Raw genomic sequence first — 26,188 nt, 5'->3', positions numbered from 1 at the left:
ATCTACAAATTTTTCTCAGAGGACCACAGAACATTCTCTCAATTGAATTACCGTGTTTGTCCCATATGGCAGAGTGCCCAGATGATATCGAAATTGAATACTTACCTGGAGATTTCTCAGACCACGCCCCCTGTAAACCTATACTCTGATCTAGAACCACAACGTAGGGTCAGTAATTGGAGACTGTGTAATTGGGACCTTCAGGGTGGCAAGGTAGTGCAAGAGCTCCATAGCGACTTCGACCTGGATTTTCAGGAAAAAAGTAATCAGTGAACTCACCTGGGAAGCTTTTCAAACAGCACTCTGTGATAGGGCCCAGAATGTTGTTTGCCATAAGAAATTGTGAAAACTGAGCTAAACAGCGAGCGAGAAATTCAAGCCACTGAGGCGGACTATGCCTAAACAGGGTTCGAGACTCAATTACACTGATGGAAGCCCTAACTCGCAAATACCACAAACTAACTCATGATTTAGCAAAACAGCAGAACCTAACGACTCAATGAAAATTATACGACATGGAGGATAAGGCAGGGCAAATGCTGGCATTGCTCAGCAGAAGCAAGAGAGTGGCAAGATGGGTGGGAGAACTGGAGACTCCAGATGAGGTCATAGCTGACAGATTTGCACACTATTACTGAGACCTCTTCAGGATCTGAGCCTCAGACTAAGATATTCAGACCTTCCGGGAGGAGCTACCCCTACAGAGGCTCACGTTCGCTGATATGAGAAACCTCAATCAAGACCTTGTCCTGGAGAAATCATTAGGCTATGAGCTTCTTGCAACCTAGGACAATTTCGGGCCCAAAAGCATTTTGGTGGAATTTTAAATGAAATGTTTTGATACTGGGCCCCCATATCCTCTCCAGGTATGAGAAGGCATTGTTTCAGCACCCTGTATGGCTAGCGTCTACGGGGTTCCGAAAATTCATAAAGATAAACAAAATCCCCCCTATAGACCCATTGTCACCACCATCGGGTCAGTCACTGAATGTATATCCAAATATATTGATCAAATTCTGCGACCTCACATCTCTAAAACCTTGTCACATGTTAGGGACACAAAAGATATGATTAAAAAAACAGAAGGCTTACCGTTCAACAGACAAACTGATACTTTGGTATCTTTGGACTTTGAGTCCTTATATAGTAACATCCCGCAGTTTGAAGCCCTCATAGCGGTGGAATGGTTCATTTTAACCTTTTCAGTTGACTGTAATGTGTCATTTATTATTGATCTTCTCACCATTGTACTCGATGAGAACACCTTTGAGTTTAATGGGGACCTTTACAAGCAGATGTATGGGGCTTCTTGTGCCCCCACGATAGCCAACATCTATATGGTGTATTTTAAGGATCAATTTGTCTATAACGAGGTAGCCCCGTTTTTCGAGTCGATATATCAATGGTCTCGATATATCAATGATATTTCATTCATTTGGAAAGACGAAACTGAAAAACAACAGGAATTTCTAGAATGGATAAATCTATGTGACATAAACTTACGTTTTACAGCAAATATTGGAGATCAAAAAATAGAATTCCTGGATAGCGAAATAAAAGATGTAGACGCTATTCTTCAGGTAGATCTCTACACCAAACCAACCGCAAGAAAGACATTATTACATTTCTCGAGTTACCAACCCAGATGCCAAAGGGAAAGTATCCCTTTGGGACAATTCTTGCGTCTCTGACGTAACTGTACAAGTGTACCCAATTTTGACCTTAGAGCAACAGTGATGAAACAAAAGTTCATAGATCGAGGCTACCCCTGGAGACTTATAAGAAAGGCATATAAAAGGCCAGATTTTATGATGGGAACCACCTGTTACAAACGAATGCCAAAAAGACCCTCCAAAATTGGTATGTGTGACTAGACATTCAACGCTAAATGAGAAAATTCGTCAGACGATTAATGCCCAGTTACACATACCCAATGCAAATACAGAACCAGAAATGGCCCTTCAACGACCCATGTTCGCGCACAAGCGGAACATACATTTGAAAAATCTTGTGGTCTATTCCAGACTACATTCTAAACCACCATTCATACAGAAAAAATCCATAGGTGGTAGTCATTCCATTACAGGCAACCATAAATGTGCCCACTGCAAGGCATGTGACGGTGCCATTGTCACAGACAACTTTATTTATCAACAGAAAGAAATAAAACTTAGATCTTTCACAAATTGCCGAACGGACAATGTTATATACTTATTACTTTGCCCGTGCGATAAGGCATATGTGGGCGAGACATCGCTGCAATTTTTTGTTCACTTAGAGCATTGCTTAGCAATTAAGACAAACAAACGTATGGCACCGCTAGTTAAACACTATCGAGAAATGAACCATCGAGAATCTGAAATAAGATGGCTAATACTGGAGAAAATTGAAATTAAGGATGCCCAGAAGCGGAATCTGTTAGAAAATGCAGAGAGGTATTCTGGATTTTCTCCATGAACACCCATGTCAATGGTCTCAATTCTGAAATTCCATGGGACCAAGCTATACGTTACAATTATTAAAATAAGCTAGGATTATGTTTGTCTTTTACCCAGATATTGTGTTTCCTGATTAGACACCTGTCGGCTACATACACTGTCATAGCTCCTTTATTACTACCTGCATGGACATGAGTAATGTTAGCTATCTGGTTTTATGCTTTTATATTTGCCTTGAGACGTAGCCTCTTTAGGTCGCTGAGATATAAGGTACTTATTTAAACTTAAGTCATTCATATATATATATATTATCTAGGCATTGTTTAAATATGTTCTGTTTACAGTCCTCTCTTTTCAAACACTTCAATGTAGATTGTGTACACAGACTGCCCTGGTTGTTATTCCAATACCTCTCGTTTTAAATCAGATATTTCTGTGCTGCTGTTATTCACATGCAGTTTTCAAGTAAGCATGCTCATTCAATAACGTCTGTTCACTGTTTGTCCGTTACATAATATAAAGAAGACTTGAGAAAGTGATAAATGAATTATGGTCGCGGGAATCCTTTTTTTGTTTTGTTTCTTCAGCTCGCGGGAATGTGAACCACTTTCTATCTTGTAAACTGATCATATGACCTTGTCTTACTTGAGCTTAAAAACGCTGCTTTTCCGCGCCTTCTATACAAGCCAATTCTTTATAGCCTCACAAATCGCCGGTAGCCTAGATCTAAGAAAGAGCTGGCCGCTGCATTCTTTGATTGAACACGGTAAGCTCTGGACACTTCACAGCGGTTTTTCTTGGCGGGCCAGTTAATAAATTCAATACGGCACGATGATTATGCGCTTAGGGCTTAAAAAGACATGGCAGGCGCTAGTAAGAAGTATTGGTTCTTGGCTAAGAGGGGAATGGGCGTTATAGTCAGTGCTGCCAAATGCACTATATGGAAAACAAGTTTGGCAGCACTGCTACTTCACCTGGGAGAGATTAGCCCCGTCCAATACAATGTTTGACGCTTACAGCTAAAATAGACAAATGGTTCACCTGCGCTCGCTGATACAATGTTGCGCTTGAAACTAGAAGGGTAACAAACGGCCCGCTTTTAGTTAGACGAGTGCATCATTATCCAACCAATACTTTGTTTGACGCTTACAGCTACAAGAAATAAAACGGTCAGCTGCGCTCACGGATACAATGTTTCGCTTGAAACTAGAAGGGTTACACACAGCCCGCTTACAGTTAGACGCGTGTATCATATCATCATTTTTTCTCGGACTAAACACGCCACATGAAGTTTTTCGCTTTCTGATAGTAGTATTTGTTCTGTTTATATTTTTAGCATCTATCAACATATTTTTAGAGGACTAGCAGCTCGCCCACTTTACAGGAATTATCCTCACAAAAGGTATATATATATATATATATATATATATATATATATATATATATATATATATATATATATATATATATATATATATATATATATATATATATATATATATATATATATATATATATATATATATATATATATATATATATATATATATATATATATATATATATTCAGCAAAAGGTTGCCTGTAGAAAGAGTACTCCGCACAGATAGGTTTCTCATAATGCTTCTTTATTCAGCGGGAGCAAACACTGAAAGCCGGCACCGCGGCTAAAATACAAATCCCTTCCCAACGCATTTCATGCTTGTGGTAGCACTTCATCAGGGGATGCTGGGATACTTCTGAATGAAATCGGAAATGTCCGCTGGCTGCATTTACGTAGTTTGTTTCACCCCAGTGGGTGTGGCCCATACCCAAGGCCTGATGGTAGGTGCAGTCCATTGCTGTATACCTCCAGTGAGTAATCCGAATTTCAAACGGCATGGCATGGATGGAAACCCCAGTGGGTGTGCTCACTGCATACCGGGTTCAACGCTGCTGTTCATTCCGTTGAAAGGCACCCTTCCGCCCTTGACACCGAGATCCCATGTGGAACCTCGGCAGGACTGCGGCAAGCGCAGCGGGAACACTCTCGCGGCTCAGGCGGGGCCGCAACAATTCAGCAAAAGGTTGCCTGTTGAAAGAGTACTCCGCACAGATAGGTTTCTCATAAAGCTTCTTTATTCAGCGGGAGCAAACACTGAAAGCCGGCACCGCGGCTAAAATACAAATCCCTTCCCAACGCGTTTCATGCTTGATGTAGCACTTCATCAGGGGATGCTGGGATACTGCTGAATGAAATCGGAAATGTCCGCTGGCTGCATTTACGTAGTTTGTTTCACCCCAGTGGGTGTGGCCCATACCCAAGGCCTGATGGTAGATGCAGTCCATTGCTGTATACCTCCAGTGAGTAATTGCTGAATTGTTGCGGCCACGCCTGAGCCGCGAGAGTGTTCCCGCTGCGCTTGCCGCAGTCCTGCCGAGGTTCCACAGGGGATCTCTGTGTCAAGGGCGGAAGGGTGCCTTTCAACTGAATGAACAGCAGCATTGAACCCGGTATGCAGTGAGCACACCCACTGGGGTTTCCATCCATGCCATGCCTTTTGAAATTCGGATAACTCACAGGAGGTATACAGCAATGGACTGCATCTACCATCAGGCCTTGGGTATGGGCCACACCCACTGGGGTGAAACAAACTACGTAAATGCAGCTAGCGGACATTTCCGATTTCATTCAGCAGTATCCCAGCATCCCCTGATGAAGTGCTACCACAAGCATGAAACGCGTTGGGAAGGGATTTCTATTTTAGTCGCGGTGCCGGCTTTCAGTGTTTGCTCCCGCTGAATAAAGAAGCATTATGAGAAACCTATCTGTGCGGAGTACTCTTTCAACAGGCAACCTTTTGCTGAATATATATATATATATATATATATATATATATATATATATATATATATATATATATATATATATCATCACCTATCATATGTAAAACGTTGTCCTTTAAAAAGCCTTAGCCTATTTTCTTTGTACCATCATGGGCTCCTACGTTTAAATCATATTAAATGTATTATAGCGTTTCTGTTTAGGGATTCGAATTCTCCGTTGTCAAAATAGTAACTGACAAGAAAGAAATACAATTACTCCAGGCATGCTGACATATTAAGGTACTATAATACATGTCTGACTTTCTACCGCCTGGAATACATTATGATAGACATAATACAGACAGTAATAAGAGTTTTTTTCCTTTTGTGTCCTGCAGTAATTTCTGTATTTATATTGATCTTTTGGTCCAAGGCTAGCCAGCTATTTACCAGTATTCAACATAGCTCGAGATTCTACATCCCCACTATCTGCAGTTAGGGTAACTGCTGCTTCCTTGTATTACTAATTTAACAGTAATTCGTTGGACTGGACCTTGTATTGACTTTTTACATCTTTCTCAGCAGATTATATACTTGCTATTATTCCTCCATCTTACATCTCTTCATGAACCTTGATCAAAATATCTGGTAAGGGCCATTGTCTATCACGTCATATTATGGTTTTTGTGCATGGCATGAGTTCTGTCTGTTTTTACTATGTGGCTATGTTTCTCTTATTGTTGCCATCTTAGGTTCAAATATGTTTGCTAGGCTCATTGTTTGTCAGGAATTCTAAGGTCACCAGCATGGCCCATTATGACATTTTCCCGGGTTTTATCACATGGCTATGTGTCTCTTGATATGTAAATATGTGCACCGATTTTTTTCTTTTTGCCCTTTTTTGCTATTGTATATATATTTTCTCTTTCTTTACAGGTTCTTTCTGTTGATAGATTTATAGAATGTGAACGTATCCCTGGTCATTGCGATATCATGAAAAGACTGTGCTATATAGTGACACTAATGTACATAATTACATGCGTATGATATAAATATATATTGTCTTACAGAGCACAACATTCGGTGGTGGAACTCCTGATGAAGGCAGTAGTCTGTCGAAACGCACGTTGAGTCATACTGGAAACCACTCAAAGAATTATGTGTTCATTATATTGTCTTGCTGCATCAATAACAAATTAATTTGTTTCTTGTTAAGAAGACTATATATATCAATATGATTATGTGTATGTAGTATGCTTGTGTATTGAATGAATGCGGTAAGAATGTTGTCTTATTATTAGTCTTTGTAGAACCTTTTCTAAATATTCATGTTTATTATATTTATCAAATTTGTCATGATGATCAATAAAGCATTTTTGTATTTTTCCATTCATTAGTGTCATTATTGTGTTCACCTTCTAATGTTTTGAGATCATTAATTTATCAAGTAGCCCTAGATTATTTACATTAATGTATTTCCCTGTCTAGGTGAACACATTAGTATCAGGGGCCCCTTTCTTAGTAATAAAAGGAGAATTACCACCAGACTTGCGAAAAGTGACAAAAGTGATGATACCCAAAGCTGCAAAGCTTAGCACTTGTCATTACTCCTACAGACCGATCTAATTGTTGAACACAGAGGTAAAGATCCTGGCCGAAGCGTTAGCGCTTCATCTAGCAAACATCATCCCAAAGATAGTACACTGGGAAAAGGTGGGATTCACACCAAATCGAGACATGCATCATTCTGTCCGCCGACTACACAGATGGTTAGATTGCCAACAAGACCTGCAGCTATTCCTGATGACTGTATCTCTAGACGCAGAGAAGGCACTTGATTCCATACCTTTTCCCGGATTTGGTCTAACCTTTTGCTCCTGTATAGAATGGAACATTCTCAGAGTTCAACCTGCAAAGGTGGACACCTCAGGGATAACCGCTCTCAATTCTCCTGGTAGGCCCAGGAAAAAAGTGTTTGTGTATGCAGAAAACAAACTATGGTACCTTGCCATACCAATTATGTCACTTCCAATGGTTCTATCAGTATTCAGAAACGTTGAGAAATACACGGGCTACAAAATTAACTGGGGCAAATCGATACTATATCAAATGGGCACTTTGCCTCTGGTGATCCTGATACCATCTGAAATGGTGAGCTCCATGGAAGGCGTCCGTTACTCTTGGGAGAAACTTAGAGTTTGTCTGTAAGGCATTCCTAATAGATGTAGACTGGTGGAGACGAGTGCCTCTCTTGATTATGGGAAGAGCAGCACTCATATAAAATCATCACTTTGCCCATATAAGTACTTAAAAATGCCCAATGGCCAGTACCCGGTGTGTTCTTCAGTGAAGTAGAGAGCACACTAAGGACCCTACTGCGGGATAGGAGACCCCCACGTATAGCCCTTCAAACTCTACAAAGGAACGTGTACCATTTATTTATTTTTATTTTAGAAGTTTTCTATAACGTTGGCCAGACCCGAGGGTATCGGAGCGCTTTACAGTGGATGTGGAGAAGACAGGTATAGAACAATAAAGCAAAAAATAGATTCATACATGTTCACAGATTAAAAAATTGTCTGGCGCCTGAGGGGCGACTTTGAGGTAGCCACTTTGAGGTATTCAGAGGTTCAGGCTGTGCTGTTGAGGTAGAGGGGTCCAGAGGTGTTTTCGATTCATAGTATTCTTGGTGTATTGTCAAAGTTATTATTGGACTTCTTTCTTAGCGATGAAGCGCCCGGGTTGCGGGTTAGAGAGAGGGGACGTGTGAGGGCATGGGTACGTGATGACAGGTCGCTGCCAGGCAGAGGCGTGTTGGTTACGCAATTGAGTTCGGGAATGCACAGTTGAGGTAGAGGATTTTTAGTCGGCTATTGAATTCTGGAAAGGAAGGGGTAGTTCTGATGTCCACAGGGATGGAGTTCCAGATTTTAGGCGCGTTGCCTGCAAAAGAGCGGGCTGCAGTTTTTTGTTTCCGGGTTTTCAGGGGGATGAGTAGAGGGAGTTTGAACTTCTGAGACTTCTGGATTGACCAGGTTTCTTGAGCTTAGAGGCTAAGTATTCTGGTTTCCCTGTGTGCAAGGCTTTGTGTGTAAGGCAGGCCGTTCTGAAGGTAGCGCGCATTTCCACTGGTAGCCATTTTAGATCTCTGAGTGCGGGAGACATGTTGTTGAATTTCTTTGCACTGGAGACCATTCTGCCAGCTGCATTGAGGGTAGTTTTGAGTGGCGCTAGGTGGGATAGAGCTGTGCCTGAGCATGGTGGCATTCGCTCCCAGACATCCGGGCATTTTACTGAGCATCCCAGCTCCAGACAGTAAATGAGTGGCACTTGCCACCTAGGTCAGACCCATCAACACGGCAGGAAAGGTCCATCATGGAAGATACATTTCATATACATTGCCTCTATTGTAAGAGGTTTCAACCTCTCATGCTCTGACCTACAAAAACTACCCTGGAGGCCTGGGATAAATGTAGGGCCTACGTGGTATGGAGGGCAAGCTCTCCGTATGACCCTAATGTGAATGAGAAATAAAGTAAAAGAGCTATAAGGCATGTCAAGAACGACCCTTTGGGATTTGATTGGGATAGTGACACTCGGAGACCAGGGTAAAGCCCTTCTGTGACCTACAGGCAGAATATGATTTGCATGATTCACAGTTTTTCTGGTATATTCAGATGCACCACACTTTGCGGGCTGAGGGAATACCTGGGATAAGATGTACGACAATAAGTTACCTTGAAAGTATGTTATTCCTGGAGGAGATGCCATCTAAGGCAATCTCACTATTATATTGCACTCTTATTAAAAATAAGCCTGATAGCCTCCGGCCCCTACAGAAGAGAGGGAAAGTGGACCTCGGCCTCATGGATGACAAAAATGGGAGGCAGCGCTGATGCACTCCGAGAAGGGGCAATTAAAACGAGCTAGAAGTTTATACAATTCAAGATCCTCCAGGGGGTTTACTATACTAGATCCCAGTTTTCCACAACGGGGGAGGTCACAAACCCCCAACTGTCCACGATGAGAAGAGGCAAGGGACACGTTCTTACATAAGATTTGTAACTCTCCATATTTACAGGCATATTTGAAAGAAGTTGTCAAACAGTTCGCAGACATCCTGGGAACCCACATCCCATCCAAGCCACAGTTCCTAATCCTATAAATACCGTGCAACATAGACCTCCCTAGAAAACAATTCATATTGTCCGCCCTCAGGTTAAACATAGCGAAAAGAGACATAGCTAGTAAGTGGGGAAACAGCATCCCTTCCACCAAGAATCAACGGGTGACTGGAAGGATGCATTGTATGGATGCAGAAAGAGTAGTCTATGAGGCAAGGGGGTGCCCTGGAAAATGTCAGGTGTGGGGGCAGTGGAGAACCTACTATGGCCGTAAACTCCCAGCTTATGTAGTCACTAGACGGAAACAATAGGACAATCGAAGACGGCCAAGTGCAAGGGGTACATCCAGATACAGAGAGGAGAAAAGAAGAGGGGTCAGAGGGGGAGCCCTTCTACTTAGCGCTGAAGCTTATTCTGAGAAAGAGATGGACTTATACCGCAAGGCATGGTCTACTCACATACCTTTAATGTAATGTATGGAATGGTGATGTGCTTATCTGTTGTTGAAAATAAAACAACAACACTTTTTTCAAAGTTGCTCTGTTCCCCAGAATCATTATAACTTATTCTACAGATTACACATAGTTTTTAATATGGGTAATTGCTTCTCTAGGATAACCTACCTAATTTACAAAGCACTGTTTCTCCCCCCAACTGTTGAATCAAAGGAACTCAAAACAGGAATAAAACAAACTGTTAGGGACTACCAAGTAGTATGTATACCTGCCAACTTAGCTTAAGTAAAATATTTATGAGAGGCCATGTTCCTGTGCACATAATTCTGACATGTAGATGGAAAGAAAAACTAATGACACACATTTTATGTGACTGCCAATTCAAACCAATTTCTCTTTTAATCAGTTCAGGAGACCAAAAACAAAATCTCAATTGCTTTAGCTCTACCCATTCAAATGACAGAACTTCTGATTCAGTTGTAGAGTTTGCATTATCAGTATCTGTTGCAAGTGTGGTTATGTCCATCATTGCCCATTTCTGTGTCTAAGTCAACATATTTTGATACTTAATCTTACAACTTTTGAAATGTAAATGATCTGGCCTAAAACAAATAGATCTACTTACCCTCCAATCAGTATACATGGTTGTTTGCTTTCACTTGTAGTAAAAAATATATCTGGAATCAAATCACCATTGAAGCTGAAAGACAGATGGAGTACAGCTCATTTAGTATCATAGAAGTGTTCTTCGGTTTACATCTGAATTGGCAAAATACAAACAACAAGGCTACCATAAGTATCAACAACCTACCCAGTTCTCAGCCTTCCATGCTTTCCATACAGGCGTGCAGCCCATACTCCAGTTACAATCGTCAATAAGCCTTCTCTCCCTCCACACCAGCCACAGACAACCAGACTGCTGCCCAGTGCTACTGCAACAGCTCACACTGACATATTAGCACCCCAATTTCTCAACAGCCGTCTTGCTGAAGTCCTACAACTCAACCATGCTAAAATATTGATAAAAAAACTACCCACAAGCCTACAAGCCTTCTCCGTCACCTCTCCATTCACAACAAAACAACTTGGAACCCTTGATGTACAAGACTCAAAGGACCCGACCTGGAGTGGGGGGGGGGGGGGGCAGGGGGGGGGGGGGCAAGTGTAGGGGCTGGCGCCAAAAGTTAACTCAAAATTACAATTTGCAATACTGGTCTTGCAAATTGTAATTTTGAGTTATTCGCTTCCCTTTCTGGAAGGAACCCCGCCCGCTCCCTATACCCTTCCAGCTTACCCCAAACATGCAATTAATGGACGATGGCAACGGTTCAACAAGTACGCCACTCTTACAGAAGTAGCACTGGCTGGTCTCAATAGGCCTAAAATGTTTTCAATGTTCCAATTTCTCAGCATCCTAGAGAAGTATCACCAAGGAATGTATGTGTATCCTTATGTTATGTTAACAGTTTTCTAGAGCGCACAGCTGCCCCAGGTAAGGGGCGCCCCGGCGCTATCAGATCTACACACACAACGATCCAGAGAGGTTAAACCACCGCGACCGTGTCCATAGCCTATACAGAAGAAAAAAGAAAGGTTTTAATGGCTTTTCGGAAGGCGAGCAGGTCCTCCAAGCCCCTATATGTAACGGCAGAGAGTTCCAAAGCTTTGCGGCTAAAAGGCGGAAAGAACGCCCTCCAGCCCGGCAGCGTTTGAACCGTGGGACAGACGCCAAGTGCTGTCCCAGGGAGCGCAGCTGTCGCTGAGGGACATATGGACTTAACAGGTCACACAAGAGAGATGGACTGCTCAGTTTTAGGATCTTAAAAGATAAGCAAAGAGCTCTAAACTGGATCCGTTTGTCAATCGGAAGCCAGTGTAGCCCTTGAATTATAGCTCTAACCGAGCAGTGGCAGGGAAGACCTATCAGAACTCTAGCTGCAGAGTTTTGAACTTGTTGTAGTCGCTGAATTTCCGCTTTATTGGCCCCTAAAAGCAGAGAGCTGACGTAGTCTAAGCGCGACTGTATCGTGGACTGCACAATAAGCTGTCGGACAGCAGAATCAAAGAATTTCAGTAGGGGTTTGAGATCCCTTAGCAGTTCTATACAGGTGGAAGCAACTCTCTTCGTATGGGTCTGGAAGCTGAGCTTGGAATCCATCCAGACCCCAAGGTTCTTTACCTCTGACTTAGGTAAGGGCATGGGACCGAGACACTAAAGTTGTCACCACTGCCACTACCTAAATCATACCAGTCTGCTACATTCACACTTCATCATGGGCTTGGCTTCATTAAACAAAAAGCAGTCCTTTCTTGCTCCTGCCCAGTGAATCTAATAATCCAATTCTATAGGGGTGATTTTGAATAGTTATGGGTAGTCCTTTCCCTTTGAGGAGAGATTGGACAACATTCATTGATTGTCTCAAGGTTTTTGTAGAACATTTGTTAGACAACAACATCAGTCTTAGGACTTTCTGGACTTTGTGGCATCTTTTATTTCCGTTGTCATGCCCCAAGCCTGTTTACAAATAATTCCACTACAATAATGTCTACAAAGGCAGTGCTAGCAAGCAGGGACGGCTCGTCCATGGGGGCGTTTGGGCGCCGCCCCACTGCTTTCTCGCCGTGCGAGAAGGCAGAAACAAATGGTAGTTATTACCATAATAACTACCATTTGTTTCTGCCTTCTCGTACGGCGAGAAAGCAGAAGTTAGAGTGGGCGGTGTTACTCGAGGGCAGGGGGGAGCGGCTTGCCCACTGTTGTTAATACTGTCTGTTTGGGCACAGACAGTATTAACAACAGTGGGCAAGCCGCTCCCCCCTGCCACCTCCCACTCTCCCTGTTCTCTGGCAGCATACAGAGAGAGAAATGTGACGCAGTTGGGGCAGCCGGCCGAACCAATCGCAGCGCTGGCTGTGGTGGAGGGGAGAGAGGCTGCCTGGAGCCTTCCTGTTGACGAGAGCCCAGACGTCACACAAATTCAAAATCCAGGACGGCGGGAGTCGGGAGTCTGCAGTCTCGGCTCGGGAGAAAAGCGGGAAGTTGATAATGAAGATGGATCTCCTCTTTCTTTTTGGGTCGGTGTGTTATTTTGTATTTTATTGCCGCAGGGTCTGAGTGCTTTCTTCGATTTAAGAGCAGTAGTAGGAGACGCAGTAGTTAGTAGTGATCGCTCGTCTGGGGGGTTTCTTGCAACTATTTCCACCTTGGATGTCGGAGAAGCTCAGGCGGCGAACGAGAACAGACATTCCTTAACAAATATACACTGCTTTTTATTTTACTGAACTTTGATTGCAAAATATTTCTAACAGTGCTGTGCTGCTGTGCATATCTAAACACGTCAAAATCACCAACATCTAAATGTGAGCAAATCCTCTGTTGACTTGTTCATTTCCACTTTTTGTTCAGGCTGCTAGACAGGATATCCTGTAGGCTGGCGAAAAGGGAGGGAAGCTGGCAATGTATCAGTTGATGATTTACTATTAATTTTCCAAGTGTGTTACGCTGAACGCAGAATTTGTCTGCTGCAATTCCTGTGCGTTTTGAAGGCCAATAAAACAGTTTGATTGGCTGGAGAAAGAAATCTGGCCAGTAGACAGGAAAGAACTGTACACATTTGAAAACGTGTTCATGGCTGAGTAAACATTTGGAGGTTTGCAAGCTCTGAAAGTCCACTTAAGACTTTGCTGAGGGATGGCTGTGACTGTGAGAGAGAGGCCAGTCTGAAAGCAGCAGCAGCTCGAATATTACACTGGGGCACACGTCCCTATTGTAACCTTATTGAGAGCAATAATGTGCATGGTTCTTCTATAGTAATGTTACTCAAGGACTTAACCTAAGGATGTATGTATAAATTGTTGCTATCAAATAGAAAAATAAAATGTTTAGTCTGCCATAGACAGCCGAAACATTTTTTTCTGTGACTAAAACTGGTGAGATTTGCATAAGTATGCATAGATTGTGCGGGTCATTATATTTTATTGCAGTTAGGATGCATTTATATTGCCCTTCATATCTCTGACAAAGTGCTAAAGTTCATTAGTAGATGGGTATTGCACTGCAAGGTTGGTTGGTCGTGGATACAAGGATGCTGGTTACAGTGAGGAATGTGTGTACAGAGGACAATAGAGTGGCCAGTTCAAACCGTGGACACAATACAAAATTGGTGAGATTCATCCTGAACTTTTACGCCTCACTACTTTCAAATGTCACCAGCCGCCACTGCTAGCAAGTGTGAGATTTAATCAGGCTTTACCCATCATTCGTCTGTTCCCGACAGTGGTCGGCACCTCTGCTGAATCTTCTGGCAGGCGTCAGGTGGTGGATGGTGGTTGTATCCTCTTAGGGCTATGGAACTCACTTCGAGGATCTCCCACGCAAAGCTATTTGAAGGCCAATGTAGAGTTTGGTGGACACCATTTACTCCATAAAATACTTAATCTCCCTGAGGGAGTATCCGTCCCCCTATTTAGAAATGTCTTCTGGGCAAGTGGACATCTATTGCATTGGCAGAAACCGCCTTTGCGGTGGTTCCTGACAATGTATTGAAAGTTTGATAGACGGCACTGTCAACATGACAGAACCGTTCAGCAAACTTGCACATTTTTTATATTTTAAAAAATAGAATCCCAAAGCAGCATTTTGTCTTTGAAAATAAAAAAAAGCAATAATCCCCTTACCATGGGAAATTTCGCCCAACGTGTGAGGGTCATTCTGCAGATTTCCGTGCCCCCCAGGTTTTTACCTGATGGTGACCGACAGCGAAACCTTGCCATTTGATCACCTCTTTAAATAGGGTAGATAGGCAAATAGCAATATCTCTGATGGCCCTTACTCTGTCGGTCTGTCAGAGGTGTATGTCGGCAGCAAATACTGAGTAGTCTCATCGCTCGACATACTAAAGATCGGCTCAACTCTGAATAAGGCAGGCGGTTCTTCAGTTTGGCAGAGCGGTACTCCGTCGCCTTTGCGATGGAGTACCCTCTCTTACAAACTAAATCAGTCCATTTGTCTCTTCAACAGACAACTCAGCACATCAAGTTCACAGAGGTGAGACCAGCCAAACTAGTCAGAAAGATATGCTTTCCTTTTATAGGGAAAACAGATTCTGTGTCTCATGGACAATACTGCCGCAAACCACTCAGAGATAATGCAATGGACTATGGACAATGCAAAGCACTATGGTTCTTTACCACAGACATAGAATTTGGTTTGCCAGTAGCAATCTGTCATGGATGTAGAAGGCTAAAAAAAATCTTTCAGTAGGATATTCACAGCATATCACAAATGGAGCTCCTGTAGGGAATAAAAGATCATATATTACTGATCTCTGGGGTGTGCCTGATCTAGATCTTTTTGCAAAACAGTAAATATCCTCTCTACTGCACATTCTAACTTTCTTGGAAGAATTCCATGAGAGACTATCAGGGCACTGGGGTTTTCATCTCAACTACAGAATACCCTAGTCCTTCTCCTCCATAAAGTGACACAGGAAATGAAATTGCACAGGGCCCATGTACTCCTAATTGGCTCCGAATAGGCTAGGAGTCTTCAGTATCTCAGCTTTCCTGAATCATGGAGTGCAGCCCCATCGCCATGACAATGAATTACCAATTCATTTTCTAAAAATAAAGGGTAAGATGATCCACCACAAGTATCACAAGCAGTTCATGTAAGGAATGTGTGGGAGGGAGCCATTACAATATGTCAGTTATTTTCCATAAGGTTTTTTATGATGGATGAAACAGCTTATGGTGATTCCTTGCTAACCTTATACCTCCTCTTTTGAAGATTAATAATTTATTGTTTGATGATTTTTCTTATGTTTAGGTTCTGTCCCCTTCACACCGGACCTGTATGGATATGCAGAAAAAACGCTCAACAGACATCGCGATGCAATGCACTTTTCATGAAGCCAAGGCATTACTTCTAGAGTAGCCTTGCAATTTATTTGGAATACCAAGGAGCTCCGGAGACTCTGCACTGCTGTTTATAGTTCGCAGATTCAATTTTTTTGGAAGGGGTTCAAGTAAGGACTCTGTAGATGCTGTCTCATCAGAAAGTAAGTTTACAAAGGCAAATTCTTTATTGCAGATTCCTTTTTCAAGTACTGCATTTTCACACCTAGGGATTTACTTTCTTGCCCTTCTTGTTCCTGAGGTCTTAGAAGCATTTCTTCCTTCTTAGGCATAGGAGGTGGCAACCACTTCCCTTTCCTTATTACCCTGCCCACCTTTATTGCTTAGACCCTAGTTAGAAAACTAAGCATGTATCAGCTAGTTAAAGTATAAACTACATTTTAGAGGCACTCACAATCCAGGTACCATAAAAGCAAATTATCCCGCAATTAGTATAGGATACATTGAGTGAGGATACAATAGTGGTTCCGTACAGCATGACTAATACAACATGAGATGTTATCTCTTGGTGTAAACTATAACACCTCATTCAGGATCTGCCTTGCCAATACTCTGCCTGCTCTTTGGCTTCCCAAAGCCCACTTCTGTTCCTTCCTACATCAATGGCTACTCATTTTGCTGTTAGGGAAACCCAATGAGTTCCTTTCTTAGATATGAAGCAAGTAACCTGGAAAAAGGGAGGGGGAAGTGATGTATATATCGTTCTGGATTCTCTTTCCGACCTTCAGAGTCACTCAAAGTCCTGACAATTCTCGGAGTTTGAGGGTAGCATCCTTTATTACATCTCCTAGGCATTACATCTGGATTATTTACTATTCTCAATGCCATTGCTGCAATATTTGTGGAAAAGTAGCCAACACCTATCCTCTTGATGGAGGCCAATTCCATGCCATCTTTACTACCGGTAAAAAGAAGCTATTCAAAGTCACCAAAATTTCACCAGTGTGTTTAACCAAATATATATCCTATGATTCTTTTATGAATTAATATGAAAAACTCTTTTCTTTGAACTCTTCGATGAACCCAAAGAGTGAGTTTCTCAGATATACCTTGAATACTGTGCATAGAAATGATGTAGTTGTTCAATACATACTTATTGTATTAGGCACAGTGTATCAAAAATAAGGGAAGATCAGTCTTTTGAAAGTACAGGTAAATGGATATTTCTAGATCTTTTAAGGTCTTAGTGTCATCACGTCTTAAATAACTTTTTATACTCTACTATACTTCAAATTCAAACACATTGATGTAATGTAAAAGAGTACATTCAAAATCCAACACATCTTGCTTTCTAATTAAATGATTTCATTCAAGGTCTGATATACACTTACTCCATAATTAGTGGTTCGTCGATTAATGTACTATTCACTTTAGTCTTATTGGTGAGATCTAAAAACAAAACAAAGACACAAGGTTAAACACATATATATATATATTAGTTTTATTTTTAATTCACAAAGTGAAATGCTACATTGAAAGAATCCTGATTAGCCAAGCATTAATACCATTGTAAGTTAGTAAGATGTATAGAAATTATTTTGGAGCAGCAAGTATGTGGGCATAGAAGGTCCATCCACACTCTTGTTATTTTGCACCATTGTTCCACAAGAAATTAAACAAATCTTGCAGCTTCATCCCAATTCTACAGCAATGTTTCTTTTTGCACGAATACCCTCACCGCTCTGTTGTGCATTTATAGGGTGCATGTTGATCCATCCTCAGTTATCAACAGTTTTTTAAACAGACCTACACAGGTTCATTCCCAACTACAAGAGTCGACATCTGGATGCCTGGAATTGCCCCATTCACACGCTATATGTCTATGAGATAAAATTAATCCTAAAGCATAGAAAGTCCATATGATTTTGGGCAAATGAAGTTCAGCAATCAGCCCCAACACAGCCATATGAAGGGTCAGTACAATTTCCTTTCCGAAAACAGTCATCAATTCAGGATGCCCGGCATTGCGAAATGCAAGGATATTACTTTCCCTCTCAAGAGTGTGTGTATTAAAGTCCATTTTCTGACATGCGACACAAGTGGGATTAGCATCCAGACACTTAAACAATTTGAATCTATTACAATAGGATCCAGGATTTTAAGCTGCGTGTGCCAAACACTATAGTATCTACGCACCTTTTGGGGGGATAAGGCATCAGCCCAATCCACATATTCAGAGAGAACCAGGCCAACCACCATTTTCTCCCTTTAGCTCAGTAGGGTATGTGGCACACTACACTTAAGAGTTCCATAAATCTTGGAGACCACTCTATCTACGAGTTCTTCCATTAGTAACCTAGCTTAAATCAGCGAATGCTCATATATTTCACAGCATTCAATCTTAGCTATGTAAGGAATACCAGGGTTTAAGGTAATGGTAGCCCTCAGTACACCACAGATCAAAATCCACCCAGGCTTGTCAAATAATTTTACCAAATTCCTATTCATAACTTCTCCCAGTTTCCAAATAACAAGAATATCTCTGGTTCGAAATCAATTTCACAAAGCGTAGTACATCCACCCTCACAAAGGTGTTTACTTAGTATGTGTTAGAGGTAGTTCCCGAGTATCCAATATCCATTACAAGAAAAAAAGTGTGTGCCACTGCCCAAAACCAGACCACCAATCTTAGTGGAAGCTTTGTTCAAGGGGGAGGATTTCACGATTTATCATAACCACCAATCAGCCTGACCAATATTAGCACCATAAAGGCAAGGATATACCCAACTCATATGTGACTCATGCGTGGAGTGACACTGTTTCGGCAGTGAGGTTCCTGGGATCCTTGTTCCCATAACACATTTCTTAACACTGCAACAATCTTTTTTGTGCCTCAAGGAGCCATTACAGGATTCTCCGTAAGATATGATAGGGGTTTTTTTTAACAGAGGGACACTGCCCATAAAATGACAGAACTATCTTGATCCAGTGCAATACACCCTTTACGAACGTCTCTTGGAGCACAATTCAAAATCCCTATTTACTTCTTTATGTGAATAAGAGAAACCTCTCTCATTCAAAGTGAGATGGCAAAAACCAAGTGGGCCAATGGACCAGTGCTTAACTGAAAAGAGAGAACATATGTTCGAAATATTAAGAAACTTCCTGTACTGATCATACTTTAAAAAAAAATATAGAGCAACTTAGCTTTAATGTACCAGTGATCTGCAGTGTCTAGCAAGACATGGTTTGGATAGAGCGTTATTTGGCCCTCTCTGCCTTTGCTTCAGGGAAAACACTCTATCAAGGGGTGATAACTCCTCCAGCGTTTCTAGGGTTCAATTCCTAATTCCAAGGGCATCAGGTGCAGGGGAGGACCCTTGACATGTCCTACTGACTTGAGAAAGAGCCATGCAGAAACCAATTTCCCCCACTCACTATGGTGGTTGTCATATAGAGGAGAGTTACTTGTGAAATAAAGTTTAGCACACAAATTATTTTCCACAGGTCTCCAAACCGAAGTAACCATCAATAGAGTCAAATAGTTTCCGCAAGTCAATGGACCACATGACCAGGGGGGGCAGCAATTGCCTCTAGTGTATCCAGGCAATTACACAAAAGTCACAGATTTAAGTATGTAGATCTATGAAGCATAAATGGGGATTCATCAGGATGTACCAGTGAGCTCACAGACGTCAGCAATCTGTTAGTTAGCATCTTTAGCTGGAATTTTAGTTGCCATACTAAGAAGGGTTAGAAGGCTACAGGATTGACAGTTTTTGTTAGGCTTACCTACTCTGCAAATTAAGAGTAATGGTTGCCTGATTCACAAAGGCTGGAAGCTTGCCTTCAGATTTTGCCATTTGAAATATTAGTAAGAGCCTAAGACCTTTTTATGGATTGTGTTTTACCAGCATCAATCACTATATCCTTATATTGAGCTTTTGATTCCATTTGTTTGCAGACACAACTATACCTGTTTTAGCAGTGAGTACTGCAGCCCACTAAACACCTTGACCCAATGTCAGCACTTACAAAAAACTTTGGACATTTGACTGCTCATGTCTAAGTGACTTCAGGTTCCTTACCATAGAATATTCCACAGGCGTGAGCCTGGATCCGGGAATTTTTTAAGCAATTGCCATGCGCACCGGTAAGTGGCATCAGTCGGCTTCACACATTATCGTCTATTCCAGAAGGGATGTGCACAGTGCCTATATAGGTGCCACCCCAGCTGACCTCAGTTCATGACTATTTTTCCGCACTAGAAGAACAGGCCCAAGCAAGAGAAGAAGTGACTTGTGTGCCAAAGTGAAGTCCTAAAGGATCTCTTATGTGAGTAGAGAGTTAGCACAAAGGGGAGAATGGGAGGGTCTGTGAGGAATCCGGGGCTAGATAGAGTCTTGACCGGATAAGGAGTTAAAGAAGGTAAGATCCTTGTTTATCCGATAGAGACTTTAAGCCACAGATTCCTTCCCTTAGAATAGATACCAAAGCAATCTCTCCCCGGAGGTGGGTCTGCAGACTGTTTTAAACTAAGATATCCTGGAGGACTGAATAGGTAATATGCCCATCTCGCCAATCCTGAGCGTTGAGAAAGTAATGTTTGGCAAACATATGCAGTGATGACCATGTAGCTTCCTGGCAGATATCCAGGACTGGGACTCCTCTAGCCAACACAGTGGTCGCAGCTGTAGCTCTATTGGATTGAGCTCTTGAGCCCCCAGGAAGCTGTTTCTTGGCCACTGCGTAGTAGATCTTAGTGCAGAAGATGATCCATTGAGAAACTTTTTTTTAATGACGAGCCTTCTTTTTCTTTGTCCCTGCAAATCCAACAAAGAGTTGATCGCCCACCTTGAATTCTTTAGATTGATCAATATAGAGCCTTTGCACTCTTTTTGGGTCCGGCAGTGGAGTCTCTCCTCTTTGTTGGAAGGACGAGGAGGGGGGACACAGGTAGGCAGGGTGATGTTTTGACCCAAGTAAAAAGGTGTGAATACCTTTGGCAAAAATGATGCCAGAGTTCTCTGGAAAGAATGAAGTGTAAGAAGGATTAACTGACAGTGCCTGCAATTCACTAATCCTCCTGGTAGAGGTTATCCTCATAAGGAAGACAGTTTTTATTGTTAGGAGAGTAGACGGCAGCTGTGCATTGGCTCAAAAGGGGAAACATGAGGAACGTGAGATAAGTTCAAGCCATATTGAGGCATAATGAAGGGCTTGGGAGGAAACATATGCTGCAAACCTTAAGGAATCTAGTCACAACAGGTGATTTAAACCGGGAAGGAGTGATCTGGCAGCTGTAGAAAGACGGAAATGGTTGACAGATATCCTTTCACTGTGCCCAAAGCAAAGCTGTGCTAGGACAGGAACAGAACAAAGAAGAGAACTTCAGACAAGGGTGCAGACAGAGAAACAACTGATTTTTAGGTGTACACCACACCGCAAACATCTCCCATTAGCAGAAGTAAATAGTTTTGGTAGAAGAGCACCTGGACACCAGAATGGCATTGCATACTTCAGGAGGGAGATCAAACACCATCAACTGCCACAGCTCAAGCTCTATGCATGAAGACAGAGTGGGCAGGTTTGGGTGCAGTACCCTGCCCTGTTTCAGTGACAGAAGATCCTCCCGTATGGGCAGCCTAACTGGAGGACAGATGCTCATGCCTAGGGGTTCAGAATACCATACTGTCCATGCCCAGTCTGAAGCTCCTAGGAGGACTTGGGCCCAGTTGTTATAGATCTTCTTAAGAACTCTGAACAGCACTGTATCGGCAAAAAAGATTTTAGGAGTCTTCAGCTACACTTGAGATGAAAGGAGTCTCAGAGCCAGAGTCGCCTTGAAAACTCCAGCACATAGCACTGCTGACATTGTGCGTTCTCTGGAGTGGCGAATAGATCTAAACAAGGCTCTAAGCAATCTCAGAAGTGACCTTGCACGACCTCTGATTTAAGACATTGTTTGTGATCCCCTAGGCATTGATGTCGGAGCTCATCTGAACTGCAGTTTAAAGAGCCCACCAGATGTTGAACAACCAGGAGTAAGTCCTGACATTCCAGCCATGTTCAGAGGTGCAAACCCTTTTGATTCTAGAGTCCACGACCCCACCCTGCCCTGCTTATTGCAAAACCAGAAATCAGTGGTGTTGTCCGTGAACCCCTGAACTCGCCTTCCATTGATGGAAGGAAGAAAGGCTTTCAATGCCAGTAGCATCGCTCTCAGTTCCAACAGATTGACGTGGAGCTGAGATTCCGCTGGAGACCAGAGGACTCTGATCTCCACTCCTCCAAGAAGATCCTCCCGTATGGGCAGCCTAATTGGAGGACAGATGCTCAGGAGTTCAGAATACCATACTCTCCATGCCCAGTCTGAAGCTCCTAAGAGTACTTGGGCCCAGTTGTTATTGATCTTCTTGAGAACTCTGAACAGCAGTGTATCGGCAAAAATGATTTTAGGAGTCTTCAGCTCCACTTGAGATGAAATGCGTCTCAGAGCCAGAGTCGCCTTGAAAACTCCAGCACATAGCAGTGCTGACAATGCGCGTTCTCTGAAGTGGCGAATCGATCTAAACAAGGCTCTACGCAATCTCAGAAGCGTACATGCACGACCTTCCGAGTGAAGACACCATTCGTGATCCCCTAGACATTGATGTCTGAGCTCATCTGATCTGCTGTTTAAAGAGCCCGTCAGATGTTAAACAACCAGGAGTATGTCCTGACATTCCAGCCATGTTCAGAGGTGCAAAGCCTCTTGCTATAGAGTCCAAGACCCCACCCTGCCCAGCTTATTGCAATACCAGATATCAGTGATGTTGTCCATGAACACCTGAACTCGCCTTCTATTGATGGAAGGAAGAAAGGCTATCAATGCCAGTAGCATCGCTCTCAGTTCCAACAGATTGATGTGGAGCAGAGATTCCGCTGGAGACCAGAGAACTCTGATCTCCACTTCTCCAAGATGGCTGCCCAAACCCATAAGTGATGCATCTGTCTCTACTGTGAGCACTGGGTGTGGAAGAGAGAGAGGTCTGTAACTGACCCCATTGAGATCCGTGATCCACAACTGCAGGATGTTTCCAGATCCCTAAGATATCTCGACCAGGTCAGAGAGATTTTCCTTACGCTGTGCCCACTGGGCCTTTAAGTCCTACTGCAAAGCCTGTATATGCCAATGGGCATGTTTTACCAATAGGATGAGTGAGGCAATGTGACCCAGCAGCCTCAGAGGTAGTCTCATCAAAACCCATACAGGCTGAAACATCGGAATCATAGCCTGAATATCCGATACTCGTTGTTCTGGAGGATAAGCCCGAAACTGCTCTGTATTCAGAAAGCTCCGGTGAAAGGGAGCATCTGAGAGGGTGTCAGATGTGATATCAGCATATTGATAGTGAACCCCAATAAAAGCAGGAGGTCAGTCATAGTCTGGAGGTGGGAGATGACTGTCTGAGGCAAGCCCACCTTCAACAGCCAATCGTTGAGGTTGGGGAAGACTGGAACCCTTGACCTCCACAGATGTGCTGCTGCCCCTGCCATCACCTTGGTGAACAACAGAGGGGCACTGGTAACTCCATAGGGGAGCACAATGAATTGATAATGCTCAAGGCGTCTATGAGCAGGCAGCATGGGGATGTAGTAAAAGGCGTCCTGCAAGTCCAACACTACCATCCAGTCTCCAGGGTCGATGGCAGAAAAGACCTGAGCCAAGGTGAACATCTTGCATTTTTTCCTTTTCAATAAGTAATTGAGAGGGTGCAGATATAATATATCCTTCTTTGGGACTGGAAAGTATTGGTAATAGCAACCATGACCTACTCTCATGCTGGCACACTCTCAATTGCTCCTTTGGCCAGAGGGACCAGTACATCCTGTTGCAAGATTGCAAGGTGGTCTTCTGTCAGCTGATCTGGGGACAGAGGAAGTGGCAGCATGGTTTGTTGGAAGGGGATGGAATCACCTCGGAGGAATATCTGTAGAACCCACTTGTCTGTTGAGATTTCACGCCATCCAGGCAGAAGATGTCAGATTCTGCCACCAACTCGGTGTCAATGATGGATTAAGGGCATACTAAAGAGACTTTGACTGTGCAGCTGCTGGGGTGGAAGGGGCGGTTTGGGCAGACTGTGGAAACGTGCAATATTTTACTTAGCATAAGCTACAGCCATTTTGGCTGTGGTGTCCATTTAGTTTCCTTCGTAATTCTCCTGTCCTCTGCTGCTCGTCTTTTTCACTCTGCTTGTGTTATCTATTTTAGTTGACCTCCTGACATGGCTAAGCAATGTACGTGCTGGGGGTTTCTAGCTGTCAGTGCACCTGGTCTCAGATGTTAACTGTCGACCATTTACTGCTGCCATAAGCATTTCTCTTCCCCCTCCCACTTTGCTGACCAAGTGGTTATCCATCTGCCCTTGTTTGTTGATAGCTATTTCTAAACTTGTTCTTTCCATTTCTGTTCACATGTTTACATTGCAACAAAATGGTATAAAAGGGACGATGATTTGTGAAGCCAGTGTACTACCTCCTGCAGCACTTGAGAGTGTGGCGTGGACTTGGTCCCACTCATGAGTGATTAATAAGCTTATTTTATTTCAACTTCAGTGCCGATCTCTTTTTGTTAGTCTTTGGAACCCGTGGACAAGAGGGTGACCCTGCACCAGTGTACCCCTAAAAAGGTACATTTCCACGAGACCTCTGGCAGTGAGCTCTACAAGGCTTGTGGGAGCTGTGTCCGCAGTCACAAAAGGACAGAGACTGCTGACTGTGGAGGCAAGGGGGGGGCAAGAGCTAAGTAAGGGGCGTAAGGCAGAATACAGCTGTTGGGGGGTCATGGAGGGCACCAACAACCTGCCAATGGCAATACTGTCCATTAAACTCTCCAAGGCTGAATCTGCTTTGGGCATCCCCAAAAACCCAGCATTACTTAACCTGGCTTGACATCAAAGTGCCACAGAAGAAGCAATAGCTCTGCCCAGTAAATCGATCATATTTAATCCACATCTAATTGTGAACTTTGCTGCATCTCACTCGTTAGCGATAACTTAGGAAGAGTATGGTTCAAGCCTTATCCAGGACAATGGGCAGCAATTGTGCATCTGTATGCCATACAGTATGGGAATACCGGCCCAGAAACGAGCCTAGTTCACAGACCGCAGAGTAGGCTGGTGGAAGAGAAAAGTCTTTTACCGCAGGTATCAATTTTGGGATTTCCTATCCAATTGTGTGGTAGGGAACACACCAGGACTGATTTGGGAAGTTGAGGCCTGCACCATAAGGATCTCAGGGGTAGGGTGATGGGAGGAGAAGTCTGGATCCTCAGGAGCAGGGTGATGCTGGTGAACAATGGTCCTGTTCACAGCAGTCCCTGTGCAGCCAAGTTCTCATACCAGTTTTCATCAGACATGGACTCTTCTAAGGGGGCAGTAAAGGTATAGGGATCCTCTCCATTCATGTTCTTCAGTCAGCTCTTCAATGAAATAGGGCTCCAACTCAAATGTAGGCCGCATGGACCAGGTTGGTGCCAGAAGCAATGTCAGGCAAAGCCAGTCCCGCTCCGTATCGGAGTCTGGAATCACTATAGGTTTGTAACCAGAGGAGGTTGCGAAGTTGCAATCTGGGCCGATCTGTCACACTAACGGATCCCAAGGGTTGCCTGAGGTGAGGGCCGACCTGCCAGCAGAGCCCAATTCAAAGACCCTCCCAAATCCATGGGACCCAAAGGTGCTCCAGAGTGACTGGACTGCCCAAAAATCAGGCTCATGGCCTCACGAAACTCTCATACTTGGGCAGAGGTCGCTCTGGCTCCAAGAAATTCAGGGAAGTGCAAAACAGACCCTGTTTCCGATGCCAGCTGCACAGGAACCACGTGTAAACGAGGTTAAGATTTTTCGTGTTTTTTTCCCTCACGATGTCCGAAGAAGGGGATCGGCGCAGAGAATTCAAAGAGTGCTTCTACTTCTTTAACAACTTCTTATGGGACTTACCTGAAGAAGTCCAGGAGCGCGACGAGGACCGATGCAAGTGACTCTGGGAGTGGGCTCAAAACTTCAAACATGAATGAGGCCTGAAGCGGTGCGGAGTCGCATGGCGAGCAGCCAAACACTTAATGGCCTGCTCACGGATGGCCTTGGGGTTCATGGCCTTGCACTAGGTACACAATGTGGAGTCATGATCCCTCTTCAAGCACCACAGACATACCAAGTGGGGGTCAGTCACTGACATCTGTTGATAACAGGATACACAATGTTTGAACTCGGTTTGTTTCTTCAGGACATCTCGGAAAAAATAGAAAAAGGCAAACTAGTCGTAGACAAAAGTGTCAAAAGAAGTCAGCCAAAAAGTGACTGTGGCAAGCTCCATTCAGATTCACGCGCACTCCCTTCCAGGGCGGATGATGCCAACGACGCCATGTGGAGTCTAACCATGGCACCTACCGGCACGCAAGAGGATTGCTTTAACCCATTTCGGATCCAGTCTGATGCCTGGATAATATTCTAAAGTAAGTTATCTGC

The 26,188-nt window shown here is 43.3% G+C and overlaps 1 protein-coding gene across 1 annotated transcript in view; it reads right to left on the bottom strand.

The window, feature by feature from the left end:
- Positions 1-26,188, bottom strand: part of ITFG1 (integrin alpha FG-GAP repeat containing 1) — a 1,017,137-nt gene that overhangs the window by 858,514 nt on the left and 132,435 nt on the right. The window contains exons 4-5 of the mRNA XM_086945125.1: positions 17,069-17,126; positions 10,447-10,521 (exon numbers count right to left, since the gene is read on the bottom strand). Of these exons, the coding sequence (XP_086801251.1) occupies positions 10,447-10,521; positions 17,069-17,126 (133 nt within the window). The remainder of the gene's footprint in view (positions 1-10,446; positions 10,522-17,068; positions 17,127-26,188) is intronic.

The sequence above is a fragment of the Lissotriton vulgaris genome, chromosome 12 (genome assembly GCF_964263255.1).
Source record: "Lissotriton vulgaris chromosome 12, aLisVul1.2, whole genome shotgun sequence".
Taxonomy (NCBI): domain Eukaryota; kingdom Metazoa; phylum Chordata; class Amphibia; order Caudata; family Salamandridae; genus Lissotriton; species Lissotriton vulgaris.
This window is presented reverse-complemented; position numbering and strand designations above follow the sequence as displayed.